At 49.9% G+C, this 23676-nt stretch overlaps 1 protein-coding gene across 4 annotated transcripts in view; it reads right to left on the bottom strand.

Annotated features, from left to right (window-relative positions):
• Window positions 1-498: 498 nt before the first annotated feature.
• LOC137461166 (sucrase-isomaltase, intestinal-like) overlaps window positions 499-23676 on the bottom strand; it is a 39571-nt gene continuing 16393 nt past the window's right edge. For 3 of the 4 annotated variants that reach the window (XM_068171030.1, XM_068171028.1, XM_068171031.1), the window contains 13 exons: window positions 22822-22947; window positions 21723-21854; window positions 21280-21399; window positions 19697-19810; window positions 17949-18033; window positions 14003-14120; window positions 10996-11167; window positions 9758-9874; window positions 5062-5216; window positions 2977-3061; window positions 1912-1968; window positions 1301-1425; window positions 499-715 (listed from right to left, as the gene is read on the bottom strand). In XM_068171030.1, the coding sequence (XP_068027131.1) occupies window positions 556-715; window positions 1301-1425; window positions 1912-1968; window positions 2977-3061; window positions 5062-5216; window positions 9758-9874; window positions 10996-11167; window positions 14003-14120; window positions 17949-18033; window positions 19697-19810; window positions 21280-21399; window positions 21723-21854; window positions 22822-22947 (1566 nt within the window). In that variant the 3' untranslated portion in view covers window positions 499-555. Of the gene's footprint in view, window positions 716-1300; window positions 1426-1911; window positions 1969-2976; window positions 3062-5061; window positions 5217-9757; window positions 9875-10995; window positions 11168-14002; window positions 14121-17948; window positions 18034-19696; window positions 19811-21279; window positions 21400-21722; window positions 21855-22821; window positions 22948-23676 lie in introns of those variants that run through there. The other variant, XR_010993257.1, reaches the window with a different exon arrangement.

Consider the following 23676-nt stretch of genomic DNA (forward strand, 5'->3'; position numbering starts at 1 on the left):
CTCATCTGCTGAACCTCATCTGCTGATCCTCATCCCATTGGCCTTGCTGAACCTCATCTGCTGATCCTCATCCCATTGGCTTTGCTGAACCTCATCTGCTGAACCTCATCTGCTGATCCTCATCCCATTGGCTTTGCTGAACCTCATCTGCTGAACCTCATCTGCTGATCCTCATCCCATTGGCCTTGCTGAACCTCATCTGCTGAACCTCATCTGCTGATCCTCATCCCATTGGCTTTGCTGAACCTCATCTGCTGAACCTCATCCCATTGGCCTTGCTGAACCTCATCTGCTGAACTTCATCTGCTGAACCTCATCTGCTGAACCTCATCCCATTGGCCTTGCTGAACCTCATCTGCTGGACCTCATCCCATTGGCCTTGCTGAACCTCATCTGCTGAACCTTATCTGCTGAACCTCATCTGCTGAACCTTATCCCATTGGCTTTGCTGAACCTTATCTGCTGAACCTCATCTGCTGATCCTTATCCCATTGGCTTTGCTGAACCTCATCCCATTGGCCTTGCTGAACCTCATCCCATTGGCTTTGCTGAACCTCATCTGCTGATCCTCATCCCATTGGCCTTGCTGAACCTCATCCCATTGGCCTCAGCCCATGGAGCCTCACCTGTGGATTCTCCATCATCCCAGAACAACTCCCCAGCTGCTTCCTTCTTGTCATCCAGCGCCACGATGAGGCCCATGGGGTTCGTACGGCTGAGGAAAGAAAACCAAACCACCACAACAGAGCTTTTTTTGGGGTGCTCCTGGGCAGCCTGGAACCACCACCAAGGTCTCAAAACCTTGAGGATTTGTCTTGCATTCAGTCCCTGGTTGAAGAAGGGTTTTGGTCATCAAAGCTTTCAGCACGGTCCTGTACCACATCCTGGGCTCCAAGCTGGTGCAGGATGGGTCCCATGGATGGACCACTCAGTGGGTAAAGAGCTGGCTTGATGGCAGCACCCAAAGGTGGCTGAGTATGGGTCCATGGCCAGGTGGAGGCCAGTGACAAGTGGAGTCCCTGAGGGATCAGGACTGGGGCCAGGCTTGTTCAACATCTTTGTTGGAGACAGGGACAGGGGCATTGAATGCACCCTCAGCAGGTTTGCTGATGACACCAAGCTGTGTGGTGAGGCTGACAGGCTGGAGGGAAGGGATCCATCCAGAGGGACCTGGACAGACTGCAGAGCTGGGCCCATGACAATCCCTTCCCCCCAACTCCCTTTCCCCCTAACCCCCTTCCCCCCAACCCCTTTCCCCCGAGTGTGCTGCAGGCCAGGCTGAGGCTGCTGAAGGTTTCACCTGGCCACGGTGGTGGTGGCTGGCTGCTGGGTAGGGAGGATGTAGCCTCCTCGCAGGTGCACTCCCATCTTGTCTGCAGGAAGGTGCAGTGCCACCCACTGCTTCCTCTGGCCCAGGCTTGCTCCCTGATTCACAGGGGGAAGAAGGAGGAAGGAGGAAGGAGGAGGAAGGAGGAAGGGGGAGGAAGGAGGAAGGGGGGAGGAAGGAGGAAGGGGGGAGGAAGGAGGAAGGAGGAGGAAGGAGGAAGGAGGAGGAAGGAGGAGGATTAGGAGGAAGGAAGAGAAGGAAGGAGGAGGAGGTGGTTACATTACTGGCTCCTGAGATTTTCTCTCAGTCCTTCCTCTTGCCTTCTTTCCACAGGACCCCAGCATCCCAGCATGGTGCAGCTGGGAAGGGACCTCTGGAGCTCACTCAGTCCAAGCCCCCCTGCTCCAGCAGGGCCAACCCCAGCAGCTTGCCCAGAAGCACTGCTCTGGAGGTGGGGGGGAGGTGGACTGAATGATCTTTGGAGGTCCCTTCCAAACTCTAACATCCTCTGCTCCTGTGACCAAAAAGCCCCCCCCAGCCCCTCCCCTCCCCCCTCTCCCCCCGAAGTTGATTTCTTTACTCACTGAATCATAGTCGTACCAGACAGCATCAGGGATATAGGCCTGGATGACCTCCACCCCCTGCAAGGTAACACAGAATCAATTAACCATTCACCACCCCCTGGCCACCATTCATCACCCCTCCCTGGGCACCATTCATTCACCACCCTTTGGCACCATTCATTCACCACCCTCTGGCACCATTCATTCACCATCCTCTGGCACCATTCATTCACCACCCCCTGGACACCATTCATTCACCACCCCTCCCTGGGCAGGGAACCACCCAGGAGTCACTCCAGCTCCCTAGGTAATCTCTTCCAGCATTCCATGAGGTTATACAATGAACAGAGGCTCACAGGATGTTAAGGCTTGGAAGAGACCTCTGAAGATCTTCAAGTCCACCCCCACCCTGCCAGAGCAGGACCCTGGGAGGAGCAGGGTTCATCACAGAGTACATCAGGCTGGAAGGGAGCCTCCAAGATCATCTTGTCCAGCCCCCACCCCTGCAGGCAGCAGGGACATCTCCAACCAGAGCAGGCTGCCCAGGGACATTGCAAGGCAGATCTTGAATATCTCCAGGGGGTGGAGCCTCAACCACAGCCCTGGGCAACCTCTTCCAGCATCTCACCACCCTCAATGTGCAGAACTTCCTCCTTGATGTCCAACCTAAACCTCCTCTGCTCCAGTTTCAGACCATTGCTCTTCGTCCTGTCACCACAGGTCCTCCTGAGCAGTCCCTCCTCAGCCTTCCTCTAGGTCCTCCTCAGAGGACCTAGACTGGGGGAGGCTGTTCTAAGGTCTCCCTGGAGCCTTCTCCTCTCTGCAGGCCAAACAGCCCCAATTGCCCTCAACTGTCTCCCACAGAAGAGCTTCCCCAGCCCTTTGATCATCTTGGTGGCCTCCACTGGGCCCACTCCAGCAGGTCCACATCCCCCCAGGAGGCAGTTTGAAGCCAAGGGAATAAAAGGAAGTGGCCTCAAGCTCACAAAATTCAGCTCCTTGGGGGTCTTTTTTCCTGCAGAAAAAGTGAGTCTGGGGTCTCCAGGAGGCCTCATTAGAAGGCATCAGGAAAGAGATTAGACCTACTGGATCGAGGACAGGGCTGATGAGGAGCCCAGGACCCCACAGGAACTGCCTGTCCACGCTCCAGGTGGTGTTTTCAGTGTAGAACCTAAGGGAGAAGGGAACCAAAGGCATTAATTGTGCTGGCTAATTAATGAGCTACTCATTAACACCATGGGAAGCAACCCTAATGGCCCAAGGGCTATTAATTAATATCATCACAATCAACCCTAATGGCCCAAGGGCCTTGCTTGTCTAGGATCAACTCCTGGAGAGCATCAGGTGGTGATCACCATGGGGAGGGTCTGGAGCTCACCCAGTCCAATACCCACCCTGCTCCAGCAGGGCTCCCACAGCAGCTTGTCCAGTTGCACCATGCCCAGGGGGGGTTGGAAGCTGTGCAGAGAAGGAGACTCCACAGCCTCTGTGGGCAGCCTGCTCCAGGCCTCCAGCAGCCTCACACCAAAGAAGTTTCTCCTCCTCTTCAAATGGAACCTCCTGGGTGCCAGTTTGTGCCCCTGGCCCCTTGGCCTGGCCCTGGGCACCACTGAGCAGAGCCTGGCCCCAGCCTCTTGCCCCCCACAGCTCCTTTAGCTCCTGCTGAGCATTGCTCAGATCCCCTCTGGGGCTGCTCTGCTCCAGGCTCTCAGCCTCAGGGACTCCCCACAGAGCTGCTCCAAACTAAACCAATCCAAACCTAAACTAAACCTAAACTAAACCCAAACCAAACCAAACCAAACTAAGCTAAACTAAACCAAACCACACCTAAACCAAAGTAAACATAAACCAGACCTAAACTCAAACCAGACCTAAACTCAAACCAAACCAAAACTAAACCCAAACCAAAACCAAACCAAAGCAAACTAAACCAAACCACACCTAAACCAGACTAAAGTAAACATAAACCCGAACTAAATGCAAACCAAACACAAACTAAACCCAAACCAAACCCAAACTAAACCCAAGCAAACTAAACCAAACTAAGCTAAACTAAACCAAACCAAGCTAAACTAAACCAAACCACACCTAAACCACACTAAAGAAAACATAAACCAGACCTAAACCAAACCTAATCCAGACCAAACCCAAACCAAACCCAAACTAAACCCAAACCAAAACCAAACTAAACTAAAGCAAACTAAACCAGACCTAAACCAACGCAAAACCTAAACTAAACCCAAACCAAACTAAACCAAACTAAGCTAAGCTAAACTAAACCAAACTGAATCAAACTAAACCAAACCAAACCCTAAACTAAAACCAATCCAAACCCAAACTAAACCAAACTAAACTAAACCAAACTAAATCAAACTAAACCAGACCTAAACCAAACCACACCTAAACCACACTAAAGAAAACATAAACCAGACCTCAATCAAACCTAATCCAGACCAAACCCAAACCAAACCCAAACTAAACCCAAACCAAAACCAAACCAAACTAAAGCAAATTAAACCAGACCTAAACCAAAGCAAAACCTAAACTAAACCCAAACCAAACTAAACCAAACTAAGCTAAGCTAAACTAAACCAAACCTAAACCAAACCAAAATCCAAACTAAATGCAAATTAAACCTAAACAAAACCCAAACTAAATCCAAACCAAATCAAACTAAACCAAACCTAATCCAGACCTAAACCAAACCAAAACCTAAACTAAACCCAAACCAAAATCCAAACAAAACCACACTAAAACCAAACTAAACCAACCAAACCAAGCTAAGCTAAACTAAACCAAACTAAATCAAACTAAACCAGACCTAAACCGAACCAAAACCAAACTAAACCAAACTAAATTCAAACCAAATCCAAACTAAGCTAAACTAAACCAAACCAAATCAAACTAAACCAAACCTAAACCAAACCAAACCAAAATCCAAACTAAACCCAAACTAAACCTAAACTAAACCCAAACCAAATCCAAACAAAACCATGCTAAATCCAAACTAAACCAAGCTAAGCTAAGGTCAACTAAACCAAACTAAACCAAGCCAAACCGAAGCAAACCGAAGCAGACTAACTAAAGCAAAGCCAACTTAAAGCATGCTCGATGCAAACCAAAGCCAAGCAACTGCTTTGGAGCAGGAAGCCCTGGGGAGGGTGCACTCACTCGTGGAGGAGAGGCCTCAGCACCGTGTCCCCCCGCGTGTGAGCTCGGTAGAAGAGTGTGTAGAGGTAGGGCAGCAGGGTGTAGCGGATGTTCAGGTAGTGCCTGGAGCTGTTCACCAAGAGGGAGTTGGCTCCAAAGACAGCGGGGTCCTGGGGCTGGGAAGAAATCATTCAGGCTTCTTGGTGGTGGTGTTAGGAGTATTAGTACTCAGCATCATTGTTACCCAGCAGTAGCAGTAGCAGGATTTAGTGTTAGTATTCAGTGTGAGCGTTAGTACCCAGTAGTGTTATTCAGTAGTAGTAGCATTTGTCATAGTGTCATAGTGTCAGTCAGGGTTGGAAGGGACCACAAAGATCAGCTAGTTCCAACCCCCCTGCCATGGGCAGGGACACCCCACACTAGATCAGGCTGCCCAGAGCCTCATCCAGCCTGGGCTTAAACACCTCCAGGGACAGGGCCCCAACCACCTCCCTGGACAACCCATTCCAGGGCTTCACCACTCTCATGGGGAAGAACTTCCTCCTCACCTCCAGCCTGAATCTCCCCACCTCCAGCTTCATTCCATTCCCCCTAATCCTATCACTACCTGAGATCCTGAGCAGTCCCTCCCCAGCCTTCCTGTAGCCCCCTTCAGATACTGGAAGGCCACAATGAGGTCACCTGGGAGCCTTCTCTTCTCCAGACTGAACAGCCCCAACTCCTTCAGTCTGTCCTCACAGGAGAGGTGCTCCAGCCCTCTGCTCACCCTCCTGGCCCTTCTCTGGACACCTTCCAGCACCTCCACATCCCTCTTGTAATAGGGGCTCCAGAACTGGACGCAGTACTCCAGGTGGGGTCTCACCACGGCTGAGCAGAGGGGGAGGATCACCTCCCTTGCCCTCCTGGCCACACTTCTCCTGATGCAGCCCAGGATCTGATTGGCTTTGCAGGCTGCAAGTGCACACTGAGAGCTCCTGTTGAGCTTTTTGTCCACCAGCCCCCCCAAGGCTCTCTCCTCAGGGCTGCTTTCCAGCCAGTCACTGCCCAGCCTGTATTTGTGCCTGGGATTGCCTCGACCCAGCTGCAGGACCCTGCTCTTGGTCTTGTTGAACCTCATAAGGTTGGCTTGTGCCCACCTGTCCAGCCTGTCCAGGTCCCTCTGGATGGATCCCTTCCCTCCAGCGTGTCTGCTGCACCACACAGCTTGGTGTCATCAGCAAACCTGCTGAGGGTGCACTCAGTGCCACTGTCCATGTCCCCCACAAAGATGTTGAACAAGACAGGTCCCAGGACTGATCCCTGAGGGACTCTGCTTGTCCCTGGCCTCCACTGGGACATGGACCCTTGGACAGCCACATTTAGTATTAGTAGTCAGTAGTATTATTCAGTAGTAGTAGCAGCAGCATTTAGTATTAGTACTCAGCATTAGCATTAGTGTTCAGTATTATTATTCAGTTGTAGTAGTAATGGTATTTAGTATTAGTATTATTAATTGTTGTACTGTTACTACTACTACTATTACTGTTACTATCACTATTACTGCTGCTATTGATTTGTTGGTGTCAGTGTGTTGGTACTGATTTAGTGGTAGTAGTATTGATGTAGTTGTATTAGTGTTAGTAGTAGCAGTAGTAGTATTTAATATTAGTGTTCAGTATTATTATTAGTAGTAGGAGTATTTAGTATTGGTGTATATATATATATGTATTGGCCACAACAACCCCAAGCAGAGCTACAGGCTGGGGTCAGAGTGGCTGAGAGCTGCCAAACTCCTGAGGGTGCTGATTGACAGCTGCCGAAACATGAGCCTGCAGTGTGCCCAGGGGGCCAAGAAGGCCAATGGCATCCTGGCCTGCATTAGGAATAGTGTGGCCAGCAGGAGCAGGGAAGTCATTGTGCCCCTGGACTCTGCTTTGGTTAGGCCACACCTTGAGTCCTGTGTCCAGTTCTGGGCCCTCAGTTTAAGAAGGACATCGAAACACTTGAAGGTGTCCAGAGAAGGGCAACAAGGCTGGGGAGAGGCCTTGAGCACAGCCCTGGGAGGAGAGGCTGAGGGAGCTGGGATTGTTTAGCCTGGAGAAGAGGAGGCTCAGGGGTGACCTTATTGCTCTCCACAACTCCCTGAAGGGAGGTTGTAGCCAGGAGGGAGTTGGTCTCTTCTCCCAGGCAACCAGCACCAGAACAAGAGGACACAGTCTCAAGCTGTGCTAGGGAAAGTTTAGGCTGGAGGTGAGGAGAAAGTTCTTCCCAGAGAGAGTTGTTAGCCATTGGGATGTGCTGCCCAGGATGGTGGTGGAGTCACCATCCCTGGAGGTGTTCAAGAGGGGACTGGATGTGGCACTTGGTGCTGCGGTCTGGTCATGAGTTCTATGGTGACAGGTTGGCCTCGATGATCCTCGAGGTCTCTTCCAACCTTGGTGATACTGTGATATTAATTGTTGCTACTGTTACTATTCCTGCTACTATTGATTTGTTGGTGTTAGTGTGTTAGCACTGATTTAGTGGTAGTAGTATTGATGTAGTTGTATTAGTGTTAGTAGTACCAGTAGTAGTATTTAGCATTAGTATCACAGTATAGCTAAGGCAGAGACCTCGAGGATCATTGAAGGCCAAGCTGTCACCACAGACCTCATGACTAGACCACGGCACCAAGTGCCACATCCAATCCCCTCTTGAACACCTCCAGGGATGGTGACTCCACCACCTCCCTGGGCAGCACATTCCAATGATGAATGACTTTGTGAAGAACTTGCTCCTCACCTCCAGCCTAAACTTCCCCTGGAGCAGCTTGAGACTGTGTCCTCTTGTTCTGCTGCTGGTTGCCTGGGAGAAGAGACCAACTCCTTCCTGGTTACACACACCCTTCAGGTAGTCGTAGAGGGCAATGAGGTCACCCCTGAGCCTCCAGGCTAAGCAACCCCAGCTCCCTCAGCCTCTCCTCACAGGGCTGTGCTCAAGGCCTCTCCCCAGCCTTGTTGCCCTTCTCTGGACACGTTCAAGTGTTTCAATTTCCTTCTTAAACTGAGGGGCCCAGAACTGGACACAGTACTCAAGGTGTGGCCTAACCAAAGCAGAGTACAGGGGCACAATGACTTCCCTGCTCCTGCTGGCCACACTATTCCTAATGCAGGCCAGGATGCCATTGGCCTTCTTGGCCCCCTGGGCACACTGCTGGCTCATGTTTCAGCAGCTGTCAATCAGCACCCCTAGGTCCCTCTCTGGCTGCTCTCAGCCACTCTGACCCCAGCCTGTAGCTCTGCATGGGGTTGTTGTGGCCAAAGTGCAGCACCTGGCACTTGGACTTGTTGAATGCCATCCCATTGGACTCTGCCCATCTGTCTAGTTGGTCAAGGTCCCTCTGCAGAGCCCTTCTGCCCTCTAACTGTCCAACATCTGCCCCTAACTTGGTGTCATCTGCAAATTTACTGATGACTGACTCAATCCCTTCATCCAGATCATCAATGAAGATGTTAAAGAGGATGGAGCCCAGCACTGATCCCTGGGGCACACCACTGGTGACTGGCTGCCAGCTGGCTGTAGCACCATTCACCACCACTCTCTGGGCTCGGCCCTCCAGCCAGGTCCTAACCCAGCACAGAGTGCTGCTGTCCAATCCACGGGCGGACAGCTTAGCCAGCAGTTTGCTGTGGGGGACGGTGTCAAAGGCCTTGCTGAAGTCCAGGTAGACCACATCCACAGGCCTCCCCACGCCCACCAGACGGGTCACCTGATCATAGAAGGAGATCAGGTTGGTCAGGCAGGACCTGCCCTTCCTAACTCCATGCTGGCTGGACCTGAGCCCTTGGCCATCCTTCAGGTGCAGTTATTGCCCCCAGGATAATCTGCTCCATCACTTTCCCTGGCACTGAGGTCAGGCTGACCGGCCTGGAGTTTCCAGGTTCCTCCATCCAACCCTTCTTGTGGATGGGGACCACGTTGGCCAGTTTCCAGTCACCTGGGACCTCTCCAGTGAGCCAGGACTGGAAGTATTACTGTTCAGCATTATTAGTAGTACTAGGAGGAGCAGTATTTAGTATTGGTATATTAATTGTTGCTACTGTTACTATTCCTGCTACTATTGATTTGTTGGTGTTAGTGTCTTAGCACTGATTTAGAGGTGGTAGTAGTATTGGTGTAGTAGTAGTAATAGAATTGATTTGTTAGTGTTAGGTATTCATTATCATTAGTAGTAGTAGTAGCAGCATTTAATGTGAGTATTAATTGTTGCTGCTGGGACTATTAGTGCTACTATTGATTTGTTGGTGTTGGTGTGTTGGCATTGATTTAGGGGTAGTAGTATTGATGATGTAGTATTGATATTGATGATTGTTATTGTTATTGTTCTCTGATTCATCCAACCTGGCCTTGAACACCTCCAGGCAGGAGGCAGCCACAGCCTCCCTGGGCAGCCTCTTCCTGTGTCTCATCCTGAAGAACTTCTTCCTCAGCCCCATTCTCATCCTCCTCTCCCTCAGCTTCAAACCATTCCCTCCCCCTGGTCCTGTCCTCTCATGGGAAGTCCTTCTGCAGCCTTCCTAGAGGATGCCTTCAGCTATTGGAGGGCAGCTCTGAGGTCCTCCTGGGGGCCTTCTCTTCTCCAGGCTGGACAACCCCCCAGCTCCCTCAGCCTGGCCTCACAGCAGAGCTGCTCCAGCCCTTGGATCACCTTTGTGGCCTCCTCAGAGGTTCATCAGTGGAGCCCTGAGCCAGCACTTACAGCGCACTCCTCTGAGTTGTGGTTCCTGGAGAAAGGGTAGAAGGCTCCAACCTGCATCCAGCGCCGGCAGAGCTCCTCCGTGGTGTCCACAAAGAAGCCACAGATGTCTGCTCCAATCTTCAAACAAAAGGAGAGGAGGAGAAGGAGGAAGAGGAGAAGGAGGGGGAGGAAGAGAGAGAGAGAGGGGGAAGGGGAGTGGGCTTTGAAACAACTCCAGGTCGCAGACTCCAACCATCAACCCGATCCCACCATGGCCTCCAAACCCTGTTCCCAAGTGCCATGGCCACAGGTTCTTTGAATCCCTCCCGGGATGGGGACTCCACCACCTCCTTGGCCAGCCTGTGACAGCCTTTGAGAAACCTTTTGGTCAGGAAGTTTCTTCTCGTCTTCAACCTAAACCTCCCCTGGCACAACTTGAGGTCATTTCTTCATTGCCTGTGGAGTACAAACCAACCCCAACCTGTCTCCGACCTCCTCTCAGGGACTTGTAGAGCTCCTCTCAGCCTCCTCTTCTCCAGGCTGAACGCCCCCAGCTCCCTCAGCTGCTTCTCCCCAGCCCTCTTCTCCAGACCCTTCCCCATCTTTGTTGCCCTTCTCTGGACCTTTTGCACCCCCTCAATGTCATTCTTGGGGGTGAGGAGCCCAAAATTCAGCCCAGGACTCAAGCTGTGGCCTCACCAGTGCCCAGTCCAGGGACACCATCACTTCCCTGTGACAGCTGGACTGGTTTTGATCCAGGCCAGGCTGCCCTTTCCTTCTTGGCCACCTGGGCACACCTCGGCTACCCTCCAGCTGCTGTCACCCAGGACCCCCAGGTCCTTTCTCTGCTGGGCAGTTTCCAGCCACTGTGCTCCCAGCCTGGAGCCTTCCAGGGGATGTTGTGACCCAAAGAGCAGGATCCAGCACTTGGCCTTGTTGAGCCTCATCCCATTGACCTCAACTCATGGATCCAACCTGTCCAGGTCCTTCTGCAGAGCCTCCAACCAGCACCCCCAGATCCTTTTTCCACCAGGCTGCTTCCCAGGCACTCTGTCCCCAGCCTGGAGCCTTCATGGGGTGGTTGAGAACCAAGTGTAGGAACCAGGACTTGGCCTCTCTGACCCTCATCCCACTGACCTCAACCCATGGATCCAACTTGTCCAGGTCCCTCTGCAGAGCCCTCCCCCTGCTCTCCTGTCCATATGGACCCCCTGCTCCCACCCCATGCTGGGAAGGTTCCAAACCAGCTGGTTTCATACATAGGGGATTCCAAAGAGGCCAAATTCCATCATTCCAGGTATGGCCCACTTGAGGTCGTCCCAGGAGGCGGTGTTGTCCCCCAGCCAGTGTCCTGTGAACTTCCCTGAGCCTGCAAAAGTGGACCTGGAGAGGAGGAAGCTGCGCTTGCCCGGGAACAAAACTTCGATGGCTCTGGAAGTGGAAAGAGGAAAAAAAAGAGAGAAGGGAAAAAAAGCTTGGAATTGGGCAAAAAAAGAGTGAAAAATCTGTGAGCAGGGAAGGTCCTGAGGAGGCTCAGAGCCTGATCACAGCCTGGCGGTGCTCAGAGCTGATAACGGCCTGGCAGTGCTTAGAGGGTGATCATGACCTGGCACTGCTCAGAGGGTGAACACAACCTGGCACTGCTCAGAGCTGATAACGGCCTGGCGCTGCTCAGAGCTGATCACAACCCGGCGCTGCTCAGAGGGTGATCACAACCTGGCGCTGCTCAGAGCTGATCACAGCCTGGCGCTGCTCAGAGGGTGATCACAACCTGGCACTGCTGAGAGGGTGATCACAACCTGGTGGTGCTCACAGAGTGATCACAACCCGGCGGTGCTCACAGCTGATCACAACCCGGCGGTGCTCAGAGGCTGATCACAACCCGGCGGTGCTCAGAGGCTGATCACAACCTGGCGCTGCTCAGAGGCTGATCACAACCCGGCGCTGCTCAGAGGCTGATCACAACCCGGCGCTGCTCAGAGGCTGATCACAACCCGGCGCTGCTCAGAGGCTGATCACAACCTGGCGGTGCTCAGAGGCTGATCACATACTGGCAGTGCTCAGAGCTGATCACTACCCGGCGCTGCTCAGAGCTGATCACAACCTGGCACTGCTCAGAGCTGATCACAACCTGGCACTGCTCAGAGGGGGATCACAGCCTGGCACTGCTCAGAGCGTGATCACAACCTGGTGCTGCTCAGAGGGGGATCACAACCTGGCACTGCTCAGAGGCTGATCACAACCTGGCACTGCTCAGAGGCTGATCACAACCTGGCACTGCTCAGAGGCTGATCACAGCCTGGCACTGCTCAGAGGCTGATCACAGCCTGGCACTGCTCAGAGGCTGATCACAACCCGGCACTGCTCAGAGCTGATCGCAACCTGGCGGTGCTCAGAGGCTGATCACAACCTGGCGGTGCTCAGAGGCTGATCACAACCTGGTGGTGCTCAGAGGGTGATCACAACCTGGCGGTGCTCAGAGAGTGATCACAACCTGGCGGTGCTCACAGAGTGATCACAACCTGGTGGTGCTCAGAGCTGATCACAACCTGGCACTGCTCAGAGCTGATCACAACCTGGCGGTGCTCAGAGAGTGATCACAACCTGGTGGTGCTGAGGCTGATCACAGCCTGTCGGTGCTCAGAGCTGATCACAACCTGGCGGTGCTCAGAGAGTGATCACAACCTGGCGGTGCTCAGAGAGTGATCACTGCCTGGCGGTGCTCAGAGAGTGATCACTGCCTGGCGGTGCTCAGAGCTGATCACAACCTGGCGCTGCTCAGAGCTGATCACAACCTGGCGCTGCTCAGAGAGTGATCACAACCTGGCGGTGCTCAGAGGCTGATCACAACCTGGCGGTGCTCAGAGGCTGATCACAACCTGGCACTGCTCAGAGCTGATCACAACCTGGCACTGCTCAGAGCGTGATCACAACCTGGCGCTGCTCAGAGAGTGATCACAACCTGGTGGTGCTCAGAGGGTGATCACAACCTGTCGGTGCTCAGAGCGTGATCACAGCCTGGCGCTGCTCAGAGCTGATCACAACCCGGCGGTGCTCAGAGAGTGATCACAACCTGGCGGTGCTCAGAGGGTGATCACAGCCTGGCGCTGCTCAGAGGGTGATCACAGCCTGGCGCTGCTCAGAGGGTGATCACAGCCTGGCGCTGCTCAGAGGGTGATCACAACCTGGCGATGCTCAGAGGCTGATCTCAGCCTGGCGATGCTCAGAAGTCCATCACAAGCATCAAGCAGCTCCATCATTGTGAGGAATAAATGATCAGCCATGGATCAGGATCAACCACCAATCCTCATCAACCATGGATCCTGATCAATCATGGAATCTCATCAACCCCCAGGATGCTCTCTTGGCCACCAGGGCACATTGCTGGCCCATGGGGAACTTGCTGCCCACCAGCACTCCAAGGTCCTTCCCTATGGAGCTGCTTTCCAGCAGGACCACCCCTGGTGGTCTGTCCTGGTGCCTGGGGTTGTCCTCCCCAGATGCAGAACTCTACTCTTGTCCTTCTTGGACTTCCTGAGGTTCCTCTCCCAGCTCTCCAACCCCTGCCCAGGGATAGGACAAGGAGCAGTGGGCACAAGCTGGAACCCAGGAGGTTCCACCTCAACAGGAGGAACTTCTTCACTCTGAGGGTGCAGGAGGCCTGCAGCAGGCTGCCCAGAGGGGTTGTGGAGTATCATAGCATCATAGTATCATTCAGGGTTGGAAGGGACCACAAGGATCATCTAGTTCCAACCCCCCTGCCATGGGCAGGGACATCCCACACTAGATAAGCCTGGCCAGAGCCTCATCCAGCCTGGGCTTAAACACCTCCAGGGACGGGGCCTCGACGACCTCCCTGGACAACCCATTCCAGGGTTTCACCACTCTCATCCTTCTCTGGAGAAGGCTTTACAGCCCCATCTGGATGTGGCAGGGGTAGGGTTGGACTGGATGACCTCTGAAGGCTTTCCAAACCCCACCTGGATGACCTGTGCTGGATTCTGGGGTCCTGCTCTGGCAGAGGGTGGGGGGTTGGACTGCTCTGGAAGATCTCCAGAGGTCCCTTCTCTAGAGAAGACTTTCCAGCCCCACCTGGATGTGTTCCTGGGTGAGCTGGCTGGGCAGCAGAGCCCAATGAGGCTTCCAGCCACCACCTCCACCCCTTTGGTGCCATCAGCAAACCTGCTGAGGGTCCACCCCAAACCTCCTCCTTTCCCCCCAGGGCCACCTGATGACGATCTTGTGGCCCCCAGGCCCAGCCCTCACCTCCGTGTGGAGATGGCCATGGAGTAGCCGTAGAGGTTGTGGACATCATAGCGAATGCCAAGGTACTGCCTGGCATCCATGCAGGTGGTCATGGAGTAGAGCAGCCTGTTGACGACATCTGGAAGGGAGACAAAAGGAAGCTGAGGAAGAAGATGGAGGTGGGGAGATTCAGGCTAGATGTGAGGAGGAGGTTCTTCACTATGAGAGTGGTGAAGCCCTGGAATGGATTGTCCAGGGAGGTGGTTGAGGCCCTGTCCCTGGAGGTGTTTAAGCCCAGGCTGGATGAGGCTCTGGCCAGCCTGATCTAGTGTGGGCTGTCCCTGCCCATGGCAGGGGGGTTGGAACTAGATGATCTACGTGGTCCCTTCCAACCCTGACTGACACTATGATAAGATTGGAAACAAAGGCCAGGATGCCATTGGCCTTCTTGGCCACCTGGGCACACTGCTGGCTCATGTTTAGGCAGCTGTCAATCAGCACCCCCAGGTCCCTCTCTGTTTGGCTGCTCTCAGCCACTCTGACCCCAGCCTGTAGCTCTGCCTGGGGTTGCTGTGGCCAAAGTGCAGCCCCTGGCACTTGGACTTGTTGAATGCCATCCTGTTGGCCTCTGCCCACCTGTCCAGTCGGTCGAGGTCCCTCTGCAGACCCCTTCTGCCCTCTCACTGACCAACATCTGCTCCTAACTTGGTGTCATCTGCAAATGTGCTGATGACTGACTCGACCCCCTCATCCAGATCACCAATGAAGATGTTAAAGAGGGTGGGGCCCAGCACTTGTCTGAATTTCATTTAAAATGTAATTTTTTTCCATTTATTGTTTCTTTTTTTAATTTCATTTTCAATTTGATTTTGGAAATGTCCTTTTCAAATTTACTTTGAAAACTTTCATTTTCAATTTCATTTTTTTGAGGGTCTTTTTTTGTTTTTTACATTCCCTCGTTTGAATTTTCCTTGCTCATTTATTTTCTATCTTATTTTTCACGGGGCAGTGGTTTGAGCCTTAATGTATTTTAATGTATTTTTAAATCTACTTTTTCCCTTTCATTTTCAATTTCATTGTTTTGATGTATTCTGACTGTTTGAGGCTGTCCCTTTAAGAAAGGGGACATTCAGAGAAGGGCCACGAGGATGAGCAGAGGGCTGGAGCACCTCTCCTGTGAGGACAGACTGAAGGAGTTGGGGCTGTTCAGTCTGCAGAAGAGAAGGCTCCCAGGTGACCTCATTGTGGCCTTCCAGTATCTGAAGGGGGCTACAGGAAGGCTGGGGAGGGACTGCTCAGGATCTCAGGTAGTGATAGGATTAGGGGGAATGGAATGAAGCTGGAGGTGGGGAGATTCAGGCTAGATGTGAGGAGGAGGTTGTTGAGGGTTGGAAGGGTAAGGCCCAAAAGCCTCCTCCCTCCCCCCTGTAAAGTAAAGGGAAAGAAAATTGAAGGGAAGGGGAAAAAAAAACTCACAGCTGAATTAGCAAAGCAGTGGAGCTGTATATTTACAAAGCAATGTAGGGGATGCAGGGGAATATATACAAATTTACAATATTTACAATATATACAAAGATATACAATAAAGTAACACAGAAATGAGAGTTCCCCCCCTCCTGCTGAGGGGGTTCCCCACCTCCGCTCTCCCCCTCTCTCCCCCCTCTTCCCCAGAGCAGGTTAGAAAAGAGAGAGAAAGGGAAAAAAAGGTTAGAAGCAGTTTGTGTTAATTGGAAAGGAGTTAGTACAGGCCTTTATCAGTTTTTCAAGGCCAAAGCCTTGGCCGAAAGCCCAGGAGCTGCAAGCTGCTGCCCAAAGGAGAAGCGGAAGCAAGACTGCAGAAAAGTGCTGGAAAGCCCAGTATACCTTCCTGCACTCCCAGTTCAGAAGGTGCTTCCTCCCACTTCACCAATGAAATTAGTTTAGATAATTCTTTTCATTTACCAACTTCCGTCCACCATATTCCCTTTCTTAAGGGGACAGCCCCAACCGGTGACAGAGGTTCTTCACCATGAGAGTGGTGAAGCCCTGGTATGAGTTGTCCAGGGAGGTGGTCGAGGCCCCATTCCTGGAGGTGTTTAAACCCAGGCTGGATGAGGCTCTGGGCAGCCTGATCTAGTGTGGGGTGTCCCTGCCCATGGCAGGGGGGTTGGAACTGGATGATCCTTGTGGTCCCTTCCAACCCTGACTGATACTATGATACTATGCTACATTGTGGCTGAATGTTTATAAACCAAAGACAGATCTAAACTCATTTCATTGGTAGATTGGAGAGTGCTGGAAGTTACATTCCTGTATCTCACTGGCCCAAGGAAATCCACGCCTTTTCCATACCATAGTCTAACTCTATACATAAACCACAAACAAACTGTCCGCACCAAATATTTACCCAAGTAATCCAGAATCAAACCCAAACATGTACTTTTTCATTCACTTGTTTGAATTTCCTTTTTAATTTCTTTTCTAACTTATTTTTTATTTCCTATTTAATTTTAAAATGTATTTTTCATTTCCTTTTCCATTTCATTTGTTTAATGTATTTTTAAATTGCCTTTTTCCATTTCCTTCTCCATTTCATTTTTTGGATGTATTTTTTTCATTCACCTGTTTAAATTTCCTCTTCAAATTTCTTTTCTAGTTGATTTTTTAATTGCATTTTTAATTTAACTTTCAAATGGATTTTTCATTTAAATTTTTTATTTCATTTTTAAGGTAATTTTTTAATGTATTTTTTACATTTACTTGCTTAAATTTCATTTTTTATGCCTTTTTAAGATATATTTTTAAATTTACTGTTTGACTTTCCTTTTCAATCCCATTTTTAATGTATTCTTTCAATTTACTTGTTTTAACGTTTAAATGTCCTCTTTAATTTCACATTTAAATTTCCTCTTTAATTTCACTTTTAAATTTCCTTTTAAAATTCCTTTTAAATTTCCTTTTAAATTTCCTTTAAAATTCCTTTTCAATTTCCTTTTTAATTTTCTTTTTAATTTCCTTTTTAATTTCATTTTTAATTTAATTTTTAAATTTACTTGTTTAAATTTCACATTTAAATTTCCTCTTTAATTTCACGTTTAAATTTCCTCTTTAATTTCACTTTTAAATTTCCTCTTTAATTTCACTTTTAAATTTCCTTTTAAATTTCATTTTTTATTTCATTTTTAATTTAATTTTTAATTTCATTTTTAATTTACTTGTTTAAATTTAATTTTTAAATTTACTTGTTTAAATTTCCTCTTTAATTTCACTTTTAAATTTCCTCTTTAATTTCACTTTTAAATTTCTTTTTTAATTTCACTTTTAAATTTCCTTTAAAATTTCCTTTTAAATTTCGTTTTTAATTTACTTGTTTAAATTTAATTTTTAAATTTACTTGTTTAAATTTCACTTTTAAATTTCCTCTTTAATTTCACTTTTAAATTTCCTCTTTAATTTCACTTTTAAATTTCTTCTTTAATTTAATTTTTAATTTGATTTTTATTTACTTTTTAATTTAATTTTTAATTTCATTTTTAATTTCATTTTAATGTATTTTAAATTTACTTGCTTAAAATTATTTTTTTAATTTTTAAATGCATTTTAAAATTTACTTTTTAAATTTCATTTTCTATTTAATTTTTAATGTATTTTTAAAATTTACTTGTTTAAATTTAATGTTTAATTTCTTTTCTAATTTTTTATTTCACTTTAAATTTCATTTAAAATCTATTTTTCATTTCATTTTTAAATTTCACTTTGTATTTCATTTTTTAATGCCATTTTTTTAATGTACCTGCTTAAACTTCATCTTTAATTTCATTTTTAAATGTATTTTTAAATTTACTTTTAAAAATCTAATTTTCAATTTATTTTTGGAATGTATTTTTAAATTTACTTTTTAGAATTCCATTTTAAATTTCATTTTTCTTAATCTTCAATTTTTTTGTTTGTTTTTTGTGTCTCACATCTAAAGGCAGCCAGGACTTACGTGGTGTGAAGGGAGGGTAGTTGTATTCATTATCCTCACAACCTTTAGTTGAGCCTTCCAGTAAATTAGTAGGTTCATTCATATCCTGAAAAAAGTGCCACAAATTCCAATTTAGCAAATTCCAATTTCATACAAATTCTAATTTCACAAATTTGGACTTCTGTGGTTTGGATTTTTTTCCTTCAACCAACATTTCCTGGGCTTTCAGCCAAATACCTCCTTACACACTTACTTAACAGGAAGGAACCAGTTCAGTGCAGCTCAATGCAACTCAACTCATTGCAACGCAACTCAATGCAACTCAATTCAATTCAACTCAAGTCAACGCAACTCAATGCAGCTCAGCTCAACACAGCTCAATTCAACTCAACTCAACATAGCTCAATTCAACTCAAGTCAATGCAATGCAACTCAATTCAACACAATTCAATTCAACTCAATGCAATGCAACTCAACTCTATATAGCTCAATTCAACTCAACGCAACACAACTCAATGCAACACAATGCAACTCAACTCAACACAGTTCAATTCAACTCAAGTCAATGCAATGCAACTCAACTCAATTCAATTCAACACAGTTCAATGCAACTCAATGCAACTCAACTCAACGCAACTCAAGGCAGCTCAACGCAGCTCAAGTCAACTCAATTCAAGTCAACTCAATTCAAGGCAGCTCAACGCAGCTCAAGTCAGCTCAAGGCAGCTCAACTCAAGGCAGCTCGAGTCAGTTCAGCTCAGCTCAAGGCAGCTCAACGCAGCTCAACTCAAGGCAGCTCAACACAGCTCAAGTCAGCTCAACTCAAGGCAACTCAACACAGCTCAAGTCAGCTCAACTCAAGGCAGCTCAACTCAACTCAACCCAACACAGCCCAACTCAACGCAGCTCAACTCAAGTCAACGCAACACAACTCAACACAACTCAACTCCATGCAGCTCAAGTCAACACAACTCAGTGCAACTCAATTCAATGCAGCTCAACTGAACTCAAGTCAACTCAATGCAATGCAGCACAGTTCAACGTAACTCAACTCAATTTCATCCTAACATGCAATCTGAATCTCCTCACTTCTAGTGCTGCTCCACCCCCCCCAGTCCTATCACTCCCTCACACCCTCAAAAGTCCCTCCCCAGCTTTCTTGGAGCCCCCTGCAGATCCTGGAAGGCCACAATGAGGTCTCCTGGGAGCCTTCTCCTCTCCAGACTGCACAACCCCAACTCTCTCAGTCTGTCTCCAGAGCAGAGCAGCTCCAGCCCTCTGCTCCTCCACATGGCCCTTCTCTGGACACCTTCCAGCCCCTCCAGATCCTTCCTGGCACAGATGCTCCAGAGCTGGACCCAGAGCTCCAGCTGTGGTCTCAGCAGAGTGGAGCAGAGGGGCAGAATCCCCTCCCTGGCCCTGCTGGCCACACTTCTGCTGCTGCAGCTCTGCTTGGCTCTCTGGGCTGCAAGTGCTCCCTGCTGGCTCCTGTTGAGCTTCTCCTCCCCCAGCACCCCCAAGGCCCTTCCTGTAGGCCCCCTTCAGATACTGGGAGGCCAGTTCTGGGATGAAAGTGAATGAAATACAATCAGATGATGAATTCAATCTCATTTCTTCTGGCCAGAGCACATCAGCTGAAGGCAATTCCTATCTAAATTCCACTGAGACAGGCCAAAAATCCCCAAACCAAAGCCTACAAATTTCACCCCAGTGCAGCAAAAACTCTGCTCAAAAAAAACCAAGCAAGGCCCAAGCCAGGCTCTACTCACGATCCAGAGCCCGTCAAAGGGAACTTGGTCGTAGAAGAGTCTGCATTCCTCCACCCACCAGGCAGAGCACTCAGGGTTGGTGAAGTCTGGGAAGACTGTGAGGCCTGGCCACACCTGGGGGGGGAGGAAGAAGGAAGGGGGAGGAAGAGGGAAGGGGGAGGAAGAGGGAAGGGGGAGGAAGAGGGAAGGGGGAGGAAGAGGGAAGGGGGAGGAAGAGGGAAGGGGGAGGAAGAGGGAAGGGGGAGGAAAACCAAATCCAATTCATTTCAATTAAGTTACAATAAATTAAGTTGAATAAAATTAAGTTAAATTAGATTTTTATTCAATTAAATTCCTGAAATTAAATCAAATTAAGTCAAAATAAATGAAGTTGAATTAGATTTAAATGAAATTAGTTACATTAGAATTAATCAAATTAATTAAAATAAAAGGAAAATAAGTTGAAATAAATAACATTAAGTTAAATTAGATTCAAATTAAAGTAAATCAAAGCAAATTAGGTTGGATTTAAAGCAAATTAAAGCAATTTTTAAGCAAATTCAATTGGATTTAAGTGAAATTCAAGCAAATTCAAGCAAATTTGCCCTTTTTTGGGTCTCATCCCCTTGGCCCTCAGCCAATGCTCTAAACCTCTCTATTGTTCCCCTTTTGGATCCCGTCCCTTAGGACTGGTCTCTGGCTTCCAACCAGAGCAGGGCAGATGGAGATTGGAGCTCAGGAGGAGGAAGTTCTTCCCCAGGGGGGTGGTGGAACCCTGCCACAGGCTGCCCAGGGAGTTCCTTCCCTGCAGATATTCAAGGTGAGGCTGGACGAGGCCCCTGGGCAGGGGTTTGGTTGAGGTCCATTTGGTGTCCCCTAGGTCCATTTGGAAGTGCCCAGGGCTCATTAGAGTCCCCCAGGTCCATTTCATCCTCTCCAAGTCTATTTGGTGGCCCCCAAGTCTATTTGGTGGTTCCTAGGTCCACTTGGTGGTTCCCCAGGTCTATCTGGTGGCCCCCAGGTCCATTGTGTGGTCTCAAGTCTATTTGGTGGCCCCCAGGTCCACTTGGTGAGGCTGGACAAGGCCCCTGGGCAGGGCTTGGTTGAGGTCAACTTTGTGGAGCAGGCTTAGGACCTGCCCAAGATGTGCCCAGGAGATGTTTTGTCTACCTGCAGCATCATCATAAAGGACACTGAAGCTGATGGAGAGAGAGAGGCCAGAGGAGGGCACAAAGGGCTTGGAGCAGCTCTGCTCTGAGGCCAGGCTGAGTGAGCTGGGGGGGGGGGAAGTTGGTTGAGCCTGGAGAAGACCCCCAGGACAACTTCAGAGCCACCTGCCAGGACTTTAAGGGATCCTCCAGGAATCTCATATCATTGGCCTCAGCCCATTGACTCAACCTGTCCAGGCATCCTCTGCAGCATCCTCCTCCCTGTTCAGGAGATCCTCTCTCCCTCCCAGCCCCCCAGCCCCCAGCAAATTAGCCTGAAAGGAGGGAAAACGTCCCCAAAACCACCTGGGGAAATTGGCTGAAAGGAGGAAAACCTTCCCCAAACCCCAGGGAGCAGCCCCGGGGCTTGGCCCAGCCCCAGCCCCAGGCTGTTACCTTGCCAACCAAGGGCGTGTGGCCGTCGGACTCGTTCAGCCAGACCCCCCTGCTCTGCCCCCTCTCGTAGGCCAGGTACGGGGAGCCGTCGGCCATGGGAGATATGCCCACGGCGGCGTCCTGGCGGGGAGAGAGCAGTGCAGGAGAAGGTTAACCTGGGCACCGCGGCGGCACCCCAGCGGTGGGGAAGGGGAAGGGGAAGGGGAAGGGGAAGGGGAAGGGGAAGGGGAAGGGGAAGGGGAAGGGGAAGGGGAAGGGGAAGGGGAAGGGGAAGGGGAAGGGGAAGGGGAAGGGGAAGGGGAAGGGGAAGGGGAAGGGGAAGGGGAAGGGGAAGGGGAAGGGGAAGGGAAAAGGCAAAAGGGGAGGGGAAAAGGAGGAGAAAGTGAGAAGAAAAAAGGGAGGAGCAGGAGGAAGGGAGCAGGAGGAGCGGCAGAGGTGCTCACCAGGATGACGACGTACTTCTGCCCCTGCTGGTTCAGGAAGGCTCGGAAGCTGGGGAGGTCTGTGAACCGCTCTTTGTCGTAGGTGAAATCTTTCCAGTCCTCCATGTAGTCAATGTCTATGTACTGCACGTCCTGGGGAAGGACATCAGGCAGGACCTCAGCTGGCACTTGAGAGGGTCCAGCCGCCTAGGAGCCTCTCAACACACCGCCCAGAGAGGCAGCTGGCACCACCCCCTCCCCCTCTCCCCCACCCGTCGGCCCTTTAGCTGGATGTGGGCACCCGAGGTAGATTCAAACCTCTCCAAATGGACCCTTCTTGTGGCCACAAGAGGACGCTGCTGGCCCACGGACAGCGTCTGCTCCGCCACGGCCTCCAGCTCCTTCTCCACGGAGCTGCTTGGATGCCAAAAAAAACCCCAAACCGACCCAAAAGCTTCTTCAGAGGGAAAAAATTAAACAAATAAAAAAGAGAGAAACTTCTTGGGATGCAGATTTGGAGCCAAAAAGCTTCCTGAGGTGGAAATTTGGAGCCAAAAAGCTTCCTGAGGTGGAAATTTGGAGCCAAAAAGCTTCTTGAGGTGGAAAATTGGAGCCAAAAAGCTTCTTGAGGTGGAAAATTGGAGCCAAAAAGCTTCAAGAGGTGGAAAATTGGAGCCAAAAAGCTTCTTGAGGTGGAAATTTGGAGTCAAAAGTTTCAGGAGGTGAACATTTTTAAGCCAGAAAAATATTCAAGAGAGGAAAATTTTGATCCAAAAGTAGTTCATGAGATGGAAATTTTACACCAAAAACCTTCTGGAAGTGGAAAGGTGAAGCTCAAACCCTTGTGGAGGTGGAAAGGTGAAGCTCAAACCCTTGTGGAGGTGGAAAGGTGAAGCTCAAACCCTTCTGGAGGTGAAAAGGTGAAGCCCTAAACCATCTTGAGGTGGAAACCTGAAGCTGAAAGCCTTCTGGAGACAGAAACTAGAAGCTGAAAACCTGAAGCTCAGACCCTTCTTGAGATGGAAGTTTCCAGCTAGAACCCTTCTGGAGGAGCAACCTCACAGCCAACCCAAACAGCCCCAGGTGAGGAGGAGCAAACCCTGAGGTGCTGTTTACTCACATAAGGGAGGTTGAGGGCTCTGTTCTGCTCCACCACAGCCTTCACTTCATCCAGGGAGGTGTAATTGTAGCGGCTCAGCTGGAAGCCCAGGCTCCAGTAGGAAGGCAACATTGGCAGCCCAATGAACTAGGAGGGGAGAGGGGGATCAGACAGAGTGGTGTCAGCCTCCCTCCTTTGGAGCTGATTCCCTAAAGCCTCACAGCTTCAGAGCACATCAGAGGTTGGAAGCGACCTCCAGAGATCATCCAGTCCAGTGCATCCCCCATGCCCCACCAAAGCAGGACCACCCAGGGTAGTCTGCAGAGGAATGCATCCAGGAGGGTTTGGAAAGTCTCCAGAGGCTCCATAACCTCTCTGGGCAGCCTGCCCCAGGGCTCTGCCACCCTCACACCAAAGAAGTTTCTCCACATGTTGAGCTAAAGTCTTCTCTGTTCCAGTTTGTCTCCATTGGTCCTTGGCCTATTGCTGTGCACCACCCAAAAGAGCTTGGCCCCCTCCCCTTGCCCCCCAGCCCTCAGCTATTGATAGATATTGATCAGATCTCTCTCAGCATTCTCTTCTCCAGACTAAACAGCCCCAGGGCTCTCAGTCTCTCTTTGCAGGGGAGATGCTCAAGTCCCCTAAGCATCCTCCTGGCTCTCCCTTGGACTCTCTCCAGCAGCTCTCTGTCACTCTGTCACTGGACACAGGATTGCAGCTGTGGTCTGAGCAGGGCAGAGCAGAGGGGGAGCAGAACCTCCCCAGCCCTGCTGGCCACACTTTGGTCACTGCACCCCAGGATCCCACTCTCTTGACCACCAGGGCACATTGCTGCCTATGCAGAACTTGCTGCCCACCAGCACTCCAAGGTCTTTC

This window comes from Melanerpes formicivorus, unplaced genomic scaffold (genome assembly GCF_026170545.1).
Source record: "Melanerpes formicivorus ecotype bairdi unplaced genomic scaffold, bMelFor1.0.p_v2 SCAF_1257, whole genome shotgun sequence".
NCBI classification, from domain to species: domain Eukaryota; kingdom Metazoa; phylum Chordata; class Aves; order Piciformes; family Picidae; genus Melanerpes; species Melanerpes formicivorus.